This window comes from Lactuca virosa, chromosome 8 (assembly GCF_052849685.1).
Source record: "Lactuca virosa cultivar CGN04683 chromosome 8, Lactuca_virosa_CGN04683_v6, whole genome shotgun sequence".
Lineage (NCBI taxonomy): Eukaryota > Viridiplantae > Streptophyta > Magnoliopsida > Asterales > Asteraceae > Lactuca > Lactuca virosa.
This window is the reverse complement of record NC_136433.1, coordinates 72,172,062-72,184,181: the sequence shown is the minus strand read 5'-3', so window position 1 is coordinate 72,184,181 and position 12,120 is coordinate 72,172,062. Positions and strand designations below refer to the sequence as shown.

The window sequence follows — 12,120 nt, the reverse complement described above, 5'->3', positions numbered from 1 at the left end:
TGTCAAGTGAGGTAGTTGTGTCCATGAAAGAAAAACAATTAAAATTTAAAGACAATCAGAATAAAGGTCTAGGGTATCACAGTGTTCCACCTCCCTTCAGTGACAACTATACCCCACCCCTTGAAACCAATGAGGTAGAGATACCTGCTCAGTATGGCCAAACCCCTGTTCCAGCTTCAGCTAAGACTAAACAATCTGGACCAACTGAGAATATTAAGGTGAAAGATACTAATGCCTCTACTTCATGTGCAGAGCAGGTCCTAGTGCAAGATGAGCATGAGCAGAACAAAAATGATTCTAGTTCTAGTAATAATGATTCAAAAGCTTGTGATGATGACACTCCCGCTGTTGAAAAATCCAAGCCACAAAAGTCTTTCAAGCAGCCTAACAAATGTTTTTGTGTTTGTGCTTGTGGAAGTTCTTTGAAACAAACTTCTATTGGACAAGGACCAAGTCACAATCTTATCTATATGAAAAGACATACTTGCTTTAACTGTGGGACTCCCAGTCACATTGCCAGAAATTGCCCACATCGTTTGTATGTTCCTTACTACAGACAAGGTTGGCAGAACGCGCCAAGAGGGAGATCCTCCAAAAGAAACCCTTCGAGGTCACAATCGCGCAATGGTGACTGGAAGGGAATGTCTGACAAGAGGGAGATCCTCCAAGAATCAAAATCACAAGGACAGGAAGGGAATGTCTGACAAGAAGCCAAATTCAAGAGATGGCTCAGTTAAACCAAGATCGGTTAGGTCAAAGTCATCTCGGTGATCGGTTTCGAGTTTTAAAGCAAGTGATAAGGCATCCATCTGATCAAACAAGAAATGGGTTAAACCCGACTACAGATGGGTACCGAAGGTTCATACTCCCAAATCATCGAATGATTCTAACATTTCTTCATCTTCTATGTCTGATAAACATGATATGTCATCGGAGAGAGTACCTTGTGTAGATGATAAATGTCAACCCAGTTTCAAAATGGAATGGGTCCCAAAGACCAACTAATCCCACACTCTGTGTCAGAGCAGCTATGGAGGAATATCATCAGAATTCGGTTTGTTGGTAGTGGCTGTTCCAGGCACATGATAAGAGACATCTCTCAACTACATTACATCATAACTTTAATTGAGAGCATGTATCCTTTGCGGGAAGGAAGAAAGAAGAGGATCACAAATGAGGATTGTACTTAACGATGTGAAGAATTTTTGGATCTGTTCCGGAATTGAAACACAGCTGAGGCTGAACATGTTGCTGCATCTGCGTGCTATTCTCAGATCATCTGGATGCAACTTCAATTGCTGAATTACGTTTTGAGTTTTTCTTCTCGATACTTCTAAGTTTTTCTTAAAATGATTCGTTTTGAAGACATTTTTTTTTAAATTGCGTATTTATTTTGTTTTCTTTCTTCCCCATGCACAAATTAAGGCAGAGAAATCCAAATACAAAAAAAAAAAAAAAAAAAAATACAAAAATATGTTTTCTTTCGTAAGTATTTTTGGGAAGTGATATGAAGTCTAGTGACAAAGGGCAAGTTAAATTGTCTGACAACTTTGATCCCAAAAGTTTTTGTTTTGTATATTTTGCATTTTATTTTTATTTTCTTAAATTTGTTCATATTGTCTTATATGCACAAATTTAGGGGGAGAGTTCAAAAATCAAAAAAATCAGAAAATTTAGAAATACAAAAATATGTTTATTTCTGTTTTTATTTCTTTTTCAAAAATCCAAAATCCAAAAATATTTTATTTTTCATTTTATTTTTTATTTCTTAGTTATTTTTATTGTGTGCTAAGTTTAGTTTTACTTTTGTTTTTATCTCAAAATTTCTTTTGTCTTGAAATGTGAATTCTTAAGAAGAAGAGACTCAAAGAGATTGTATCGAAATTTTCTGAGCAAGGAGAAGAAACTTGGAAAGGAATTGACGAAGGATTCAAATGCGAATGATAGACTCTTCCATATTGAGACATATACCAGTCTTAATAGGAGTCTTCACATCAAATGTTAATGATCAAAGGTCATTTTCACCATGACTAATGTTAAACACCCAACCATTCTTTACCCATATCAAAACTTTCTCCATTAAATCATTTCCACGTACCGGTACCCCTTGAGGTTCGAGTATAAAACAACTCGGCTGACGTTTACCAAAAATTATGTGTTTATGATCTTGGAAGTCATTATCACCATGATTCTAAGTGAACCCAAAATCCGAAATCCATCCATTTCTGAATTAACGGTGAACATTTTAATGTTATAGATATTTTCACCCATGAATTGACGGATAATGGTTCGTACCTGGTGTGACACTGTACAAAATGTCAGTTAGGCAGTTTCTTTATAAGAATTGTCGTATTTAAGGAATTGAAAGTTTGAAACTGTACAGATTGTCAAATTGGTCTTGTCAGCTTTCTTTACCTAAGAACTGTCACGGCACCTGGGCGATTCACCCAACAGGGAAACAAATATCGCTGAACGTCTCGCCAAGGGCCAAGTTAATTTGTTTAACTTGAAAAACTACATTGAGATCTTTGATCTAGGATAAGAAGGGGCTAACATCAAAATAGCCATGAGTAGTTCTCCGATACTCAACAAATCGCAGTGCGTTCCTCCGTGTTCACACATATACTGCAAGTAGTCTCTTTCTGAGCCAAGCTACATCCTTGAGCAACTGTGGTGAGAAGGGTCTTTATGATTCTGTGATCCACATGGACTTTTTAGTCATGATTACTTTTCAAGGCGCAATGGTGATCGTTAAAGAATACTCATTCGAAGGAACTGGAACTGAAGATTATGTTTCAACATTCAACCTTTCAACCCCAGAAGCAAGGTGAAGCTGTATTTGAAGTTATGTGATAGATTGCATTGAAGCCTCCTCAATCAATTTGCTGCTATCTATGAACTTGCTGAAGTGATCCAGAAGAATTGGTCTCTCTGTTATTTTCTCTGAAGTATTTCAAAGCTGAAAGTGTTGATTTTCAAGAACCTTTACAAGAAGCCTCTACACCCAATGTGCGTTTAAAGTCATATATTTAAAAGAAGTCCAACTGTTCAAGATGAAGTCATTCATGCAGACATTCACATGTTCATCTTGAAGTTGTGAAGAAATCGAAGATTAGAGCTGAAAGCCAAAGAACAAGGAAGACTGAAAAGAAAAGAAAGCTATAAACCAAGGGGGAGATTGTTAGGTCTAAATTATGGTTTATTGTAAGTGAAAAGAAAGCTATAAACCAAGGGGGAGATTGTTTGGTCATAAATTGTGGTTTATACTTTGCTTTTCATAAGCTTTTAGAGTTCTCGGTCTAGGACCGAAAACACCATGTTTTGGTGTTGTTTGGACCAAAATCACATGTGATTTTGGTTAGGCTTAATATTGTTTTGTTTGGGTTTTGGGCTTGGGCTTTGTTATTAGTTTTAGGTATAAATAGTGTTATTTAGGCTTTGTAAAGAGAGTTGGATGTTCAAGGGGGCTGCCATATGCAGAGAACACGTTTTGGAGAGATCTAGAGAGAAAACACTATGTAATCAGAATCTTATGTACCGAACGATTAATCAATAAATTGTGTGCATAGAAGATTAATTATATTGTTCTTATTCATCTTTATCTTGCATTATACATTTTGATTGGGATTCCGCACCATCAAAGTGAATCCGATTGATTCGTAGGAGAATTCGGGACTTACACTATGGAAGAGTAATACTTGCATTTACAAGAAAAAGGGTTTTCATTACACTAGATGTAAACCGGTTGATACAATTTTGTGAGACATTTGGCTTCACCGTACCTACCAGAGTACACACTAAAGTCCTGAATTATAACCAGAGTCTCGGTAAGAGAGCGTGACACTTGTGTATAGATCTATACGGGACTGACAACCCCGCACCCAAGCTGTTAGTGTCACACCCCCGGACCAGAACCGCGGAAACGTCCGGAGGCGGGTGACGTCATTGTGCAGTATCATAACAATTGAATATAAACGAAACATAGCAAATCCAAAAATCATACATCAATATAACAATCTTACATTGTTTTTACATATTGTTCCTGTTTTTGAAAATACACAAAAGAGACAACATTAAATAAATTCGAAATTACGACAAAATAATCTTGAATCCCCCACGTCACTGACCTGCTTATTGATTTCCTGAGAATACAAGTCGTTTGAAAAGCGTCAACATAAAATATGTCGGTGAGTTCATAAGCATTTTGTATAAAAATCTATGGTAGTTGGAAACCAGAAAATCCCATATTTTCTGATCAAATGGTTGTAAGTTTTGCTTCTAATCAGGTATGGTTGCATGTGTGTTTTAGTTTATCGTTTTTCGAAATCGTATAAAATTGTTTTCCCCAGAAAATCCTATATTTTCCGATGTATAAGATGGTGGTCTTAAAACCCTAAGACTGGTGTGATAAAAGCTTCGTTTATAGTACTCAAAACAATCGTTGTCTAAAATCAAAAGGTGTAACTTGAGTAATTTTCTAAAAACATAATGTTATATTCTTAGTGGGTCGTTATAACCATACTAATATGACGGAGTGCCTGTTCTGACGTTCTTCAGGCGTCGGTTTTGTTTATGACATTTGTCACCCTAGACTAGCCGGTCTAGCTGTAGCGAACAAAGAAGGTGCGGGGTGTCAACCCTGTATAGATCTATACATAAATTCCCGCTCCCCCTCCAGGAGACTCTAGTTATAACTCTTACAGGACTTTAAGCGTACACTATTATTTATATATATAGGTACTGTGAAGATTCTTCTGACTAGAATACTAACAGATTTTGAGCAATTCGTTGTAATCCATTATTTATTACACAAATAACAATGGTGTACTTGTTGACTGGATATTTCGTTTTCGTTTATGGAAAATATTCCTTTGTAAATCAGGCTTGTCAAAATGACCCAAATTCTTGATGTTGGCAAAATGGTCCTTCAATTTATATTTTATCAAATAAGACTCATATTTGTTAAAAGGTGGTGCAAAGCTATTTGATTTGTTGAAAGTGGTCCATTTCCTCCAAAATACTTGTTTAAGCAATTTTTGACGTAAATACTTAGAATTTTTTTTCATAAAGATTTGTAACTTGTATTTTTGTAACCTTCTAGTTCTCATCTCTTATACATAAGTTGTGAAATAAGCATCAAACTCTTAAGACTTGCTCAATTTTTTGAGTTCTAGGAGCCTTCATAATTTTTATACATATAAATTAGCATACATGCATAGTAAGCAATTACATCAAGGTTTAAAACAAGGTTTTGACTTGCATTCTCCCCCAAAAACAATAAAAATCTCAAAAAAGTACGGGTATGAAGCTCACCTTGAGTTGGTGGATGGGTTGGTTGGAGTGATGGAATGAAGACCTCAAGCCTAATCTCTTGGATGAGTTGAGGAACTTCCTGGGAAGGATTGTTGTCCTAAGGGTTTGTATCACATATTATTATGAACAAAATAATATGGCCTTATCTTGCAATTTATGTGAAATACTAGATTAATGGAATATCTTACCTAAAACCTTAAGGAGCACTGGGAGAGTTGAGCCTTAACAAAATCCTTGCTTTTGCCCTTGGATGAAGTATTTGAGAGAATATGAGGGAAGTGGGAGAAATGGAGAAGTTTAAAATCTCCATTGTCGTTGCTTTAAAAGGATAAGGAAAAAGGGATAAGGGGTAGGTGCATGGAAATCTATTGGTTCAAACATTGTTATTTGGTGGTTCTTGCATGGGTTACTGTGAATTGCATGGAAAATGGGAGATTACATCACATCACAAAGTCAAACCATCTTATCCTTATCTTATTCTCATCATGGCTTAAAATAATAATACTTTTATAAATCTTAATTATTATTTTAAATGATCACATTTGGCTTAAAATGGGGGTTTAAGGGGTTTAAGTTATGAAAAATACGAATTTGGTGGGATTCTCGACGTCAAAATACCTCAAAATGATGAAATGGTCCGAAATGGTTCGAAATCTGGAGCCAAATGGTGAATTTCGGAGCCAAGCCATGAGTTCCGAAGTCAAACCCATTGTTCTGAAGCTCTTCTCAGGTTTTTCGGAGTCGCCAGCATCTTCCGGAGTCAAGGGTTGCGAAGTCAGACTCTATCCGGAGTCCTTTTCCTTCGAGGCTGCGAGCGTTCCGAAGTGTGCGAGGCATTCCGGAGTGGATAGCCTTCCGAGGGGGCTGGTCCGGATCATGCGAGATTGTCCGGATGACGAATTCCGGAGCGAAATTCGAAGGTTCCGAAGTAGGGGACCGAATTCGCTCATCACATTCTGGAGTCAATAGAGGGTTCCGAAGCAGGTGAAGTTCCGCACTAAGAGGGTTCCGAACCGAGAAAGGAGACTCCGAAAATGAAAAATGTATTCCAAAATGGGCTCGATCTTTCAAGTTTTCTCCTTTCATTTTGAGTTGATTTTGACTAAGGAAACTACATAGGGAGATTTGAGAGAGATTTGAGATACATAGAGAGATTTGAGACATGTAAATGTTTTGCATTATAGCAATACATGGTTCATTAGGAACCTAAATGTAAACTTTAATCTGTTAGCACAAGTCTTACAATAGTTGATGTTTACATGAGGACAAACTTTCCTGGCTAAACATACTAGTTGTGACAGTTAGCTACAGTTAGACCGACATGTCTAGGGTGACAAATGTCTAACATTTCGACGCCTAAAGAACGTTGTAGCAGGCCACTAGTCGCTAGCATGGTTATAATAACTCATATGGGGTATTAACAAAACATTTGGTTTACGGGGTTAAAATACATTCAATTAGTTTTATATAAACATAAAACTTCATAATACTATTTTCCGAGTACACTACTACTTACATTTTTAGTCTTTGGATTTAAGACTTAGGGGTCGTTTGTTTTGCACTTACCCGGACTGGTCAGAGCTGACTGCTGACTCGGTGAGCAGTCATATTGTTTGATGAGCCTCCAAAAGTGATGATTCGGTCAGCAATAGCTGACCCATTGGCTGACTCGGTCCCCCACAAAAACAAGACTGACCAAAGAAAAGCCCTTATCTTGCCGTTTCTGCCCCTGCGCCCTAAAACAAAATCATGTCCTATTCCTCAGCGACTCCTCCTGCTTCAACGCATTCTCAGCAAGGACTCCTTCAATTCCCGAAATTGACAGCAACATTGACAGCATCATCGACAACAACATCAACTGCAGCAACGACAGCAACAGGTTCTCTTCTTCTTCTTCTCTTTTTTTATCACGAGGCATCTCATAGACAAACCATCTCATCACATCTTTTTTTTATCATCGAAAACAGCATCTCATCGCATCTTTTTTTTTTCTAATGTATGAAATCCCTTTTGAAGTTTGACTCTGAATGAACCTGCCACACATAATAATCTTTAAAAACTTTATTACAAAAGGGTACTTTGATTGAAGGACAATGATGTTCATGTTCCATTAATTAAGGACAAGAACAATGAGCAAACATTACTATGAGCAAACATATGAATATATATATATATATATATATATATATATATATATATATATATATATATATATATATATATATATATATATATGTTACAATGAAATTTTAAATCTGAAATTTGTCAATCATATGTTACAATGAAATTTTAAATCTGAAATTTGTTTGTATGAAAGTTGAAATCTGAATATATATATATATATATATATATATATATATATATATATATATATATATATATATATATATATATATATATATATATATATATATATATATATATATGAAAGCTTAAATGTGAAGGGGTAATGTCTTGACTTATGTTGTACATGTGTGTGTGTGTGTTTTTTTATTCTATATATAGACATGACAAATAAAAGAACTAGAGTTAGTTGGAAGTTAGAGAGTGTGGACAAAACTTTTTTGGAGGCATGTATACATGAATTAACCACTAATGGCCGGGAGGGTAGTGGCCTAAAAGGAAGCTCGTGGATTGTAGTCACGGAGAAATTAAAAAGTGAGCATAATTTTGTTGTCGAAAGAAAACAAATGAAAAACCGATACGACTACTTAAAAGCAAAGTATACAGTGTGGTTGAAACTGAAAAATAAAACTGGAAATCTTTATAATCCTTTAACGAACTCTTTCAACATGACTGATGAAGAATGGGAAGCAGAGGCCAAGGTATATATATATATATATATATATATATATATATATATATATATATATATATATATATATATAAACTGGATTATTTTTTTACTAGTTTGATAATAATTATTAATTTTCCAAACAGCTGAACATGTATGTAGATAAGCTGATAAATGCACTCTTACCTTGCCCTGATCTTTGTATCCAACTGTTTGATGGGGTGACCTCGACCGACGTTCACAGTTGGGGTCCATCTTCGACACAACCTCATCCTTCTGAAGTGTTTAGTACACATGATTTTGAGGATACTGAGATGGAGGAGCCAACACCTCATATTGATACCCCAACCTTAACAGTACCCAAACCTACTAGTGCTTCACCTGCAAGTGAAGAATCCTCTGGACGGACAAAAAACAAGGGGGGGAGGAAACGAAATGGTCCCAAAGAAACCACACTTGATGATGAGTTGAAAGAAGTTGGCAAAGAAATTATCAAGGCTGCACAGACATTCACGCAAGAAAATAATCTTGACAAGGAGATGGATGATTGTATGGCGAAGTTGACAAGGTTGGAGTGGGGAGAATATGATCCAAAATACACAACTGCTCTAATGTTATTTGCTGAAAGTGCAGGTAATAGGAAAATTTGGTTACGCCTCAACTTGTCTACTTGTGAGTCGTGGGTAACAAATGCGGGAAAAAAGTTTGGATTAATTGTTTGACTTTAGTATATTATGGTTCATTGTTTGACTTTTAGTATATATTATGGTTCATGTGATGGATTTTTATGTTTAGAGTTGTTATGTGTTAAGGATTTTTTTTATTAGGTTTTTATGTGTTACGGATTTTTGTTGTTGGATTTATATTTTATGGAATGTTAAGTGTTTTGCATTTATATGTTATGGTTTGTTATGTTATTGATTGTTATGTTATTGATTTTTATATAATTTGTGTTTAACATTTTACAGGTCATATATGGATAAACAAGGTCAATTTTTATATTTCCTTGTATTCTCATGGTATTGGTTGATGTTGGTCCGAAAAAGGCAACGAATAACTAAAAGAATAAGCGCTAGCGAACCGGTAGAAAATGGGCATACATACACACAAAATTTGATACACGGAGATCCTATACAATGTTACGATATGATGCGTCTTTCACAGGATGCATTTGTATTATTATGCAATCATTTTACACAAAGAAATTGGTTGCAACGTAGTAGGACAATAAGTGTTGAAGAGAAGATAGCTATATTTTTACATGTTATAGGACATAATGAACGGTTTCGAGCAGTTAAAGGAAGATTTCACCACTCAACACAAACAATTCATCAATGTTTTCATGAGGTCCTGCATGCAATGATGTGTTTTGCAAGAGAAATTATAGTACCAACATCATCTAATCCAACAAGAAATACCTCAGAACGACATAGACGACTAATAAATATATTTCCTGGAGCAATAGGTGCATTAGATGGAACGCTTGTACATGCAGTTGTGCCCTTTGATCAACAAACTCGTTATAGGGGAAGAGGAAAATGTGAATGTTATCAAAATGTAATAGGAATATGTGATTTTGATATGATATTCACCATTGTATGGGCTGGATGGGAGGGCATAGCACATGATTCTAAAGTTTTGAAAGAAGTTGCATTTAATCCGACTTCGGGATTTCCATTCCCTCCACCGGGTTTGTAATTTTTCTATAAGATTTATTATCTGTATTATTTATATAATAAGTTTTTCAATCATCTACAGATAAGTATTACCTTTGTGATGCTGCATACACCAACACCCGTGGATTTATGGCTCCCTACCGCAATACTAGGTATTGGTTAGCCGATTTTCGAAGAAACAAAGCTTTAACTAAGGAAGAAAGGTTCAATCATGCTCATGCACAACTTAGAAATATCATTGAACGTGCTTATGGTGTATTGAAGGCGAGATTTCCAATTTTAAAACAAATGGCTCCTTATCCTTTTTCAGTGCAAAAAGACATAGTCACTACTTGTGTTGCGGTCCATAATTTTATAAGGAAATACAATATCGAAGATGAATTATTTACGAACTTTGAACAAAACACTATGGTTATTCCTGACGTGGAAGGTGGAGGAAGTGAGGGCCAAAACATACAAGGCATAGAATGGGGTTCAGAAGCAGTTGACTATATGACTACTTTGCGTGACCAGATTGCTAATCAGTTACTTTCAAATGGTTCACGTTAAATGATGTACTTTTTTTTTATTATGTATGACAATTTATATTTGGATTTTGTATTACACTTTGTATTTGGATTTTAAATGATGTATGTTTAATTTTGTTTTTATGTGATATTTTGTATTTTTATAATTATTTTATCCAGCACAAGGGACAACACAAGGGTAATATGGTCATTTTTTTCATTCAGCACAATCAGTCGGATAAATAATCAAACAGCATAAACTCAGTCAGATGTGGACTCAATCAACATTTCTAACTCAGTCAGCTTCTAACCCAGCCAGCTCTAACCCAATCAGCAACTATCAAACGACCCCTTACTGCTCATTTTTAAAGAAAATATTAGATTTTATGAAAGTACACTCTATCATTTTTACCAGGAAAAGTTACACATCCTTCTTATACAAAACTCTTATGAACTCACCAACTTAATTGTTGACACTTTTTCAAAACCACTTGTATTCTCAGGAAATCAGTAAACAGGTAACCAAAAGGGGTTTTGAGGATGGGGCGTCGTCTCGTCACGTTATTTACTTTTGACATATGTATTTAATATCAAGTAAACAATGTTTTGTGTACAATGTAAACTACTTAATTATCAATATGATGGTTATAAGGCTTTGATCACTATTATTCATTTGTTATGATACTGAACATGAAGCCATCCACCCCAGATGTTTCCGCCGTTCTGGTTTGGGGGTGTGACAGATTGGTATCAGAGTATTGTTTATAGTCAAACTTCCAAAACTATGACCATACATGTAGAAAGGTGTATAATACATGGACCAAAATTGTAATTTGCTCTAAAAACAATTTAAGCTGTCGACTATCTATATTGGTAAGTAATTCAATGATAATTATGACATATTTCCTACTTTGCACTATTCTTCTTTTGGTATGTTATTATATACTATCGATTAAATGTGATGGATTTTTCAACCATGAGTATCAATTGTATCAATTTTCCAAAACTATGATCATGCATGTAGAAAGGTGTATAACACATGGACCAAAACTGTAATTTACTCTAAAAACAGTTTAAGTTGTTGACTATCTGTATTGGCAAGTAATTCAATGATAATTATGATATATTTCCTACTTTGCACAATTTTTTTTTTTTTTTTTTTTTTTTTTTTTTTTTTTTTTGTATATTATTATATACTATCAATTAAATGTAAAAGAACTAAAATGGATAGTTAATTACTTGATGCATTTAATCTCCCATTGAGGGCATGCTCAAAAAGTCCAAAACAATGGACCACCGGTGAGTGGTGACTTGGTCCGCCGAATGGAATTAGATTTAGATCCACTGATTATATGAGCCAATCATGGGCCGGCGCCGGTGCACCGTGAGTACATTCCGTGTGGCTCCATTGAACTCGTTGACCATTTTGCACATTCCTAAATATCTTAACTTTAAGCATTTTGTCACGTTCGTGTAGAATTTCTCTTCTTACACATTAAAACACACTGTTCGCATATATCCCTTGTAATATATAATATATATTCTCACAAGTATATTGTATTACTATAAATATCATGGGAATCACCTCATTGTAGAACACAACATAATCATGTCTCCAATTATGCTTTTTTCAATCATCTTCTTCCTTTGTTCTTTTTCTTGTTTTCCCCTCAATATAGGAGCTGCTGATTCTAAATCGATTTATGAATCATTCCTTCAATGCCTCACATCACAGCCACCTCAACACAACCCCACATTCTCCACCATTGTTTACAGCTCCGCCTTTAACTCCACCTCTTACACCACCGTCTTACAAGAATACATCAAAAAC

General features: G+C 35.3%; 1 protein-coding gene across 1 annotated transcript in view; it reads left to right on the top strand.

Moving 5' to 3' along the window:
- Positions 1-11,872: 11,872 nt before the first annotated feature.
- The window catches only part of LOC145130122 (berberine bridge enzyme-like 21), a 1,809-nt gene continuing 1,561 nt past the window's right edge, over positions 11,873-12,120 (top strand). The window contains exon 1 of the mRNA XM_079064971.1: positions 11,873-12,120. This exon is cut by the window's right edge and continues 1,561 nt beyond it. Within this exon, the coding sequence (XP_078921097.1) occupies positions 11,899-12,120 (222 nt within the window). The 5' untranslated portion in view covers positions 11,873-11,898.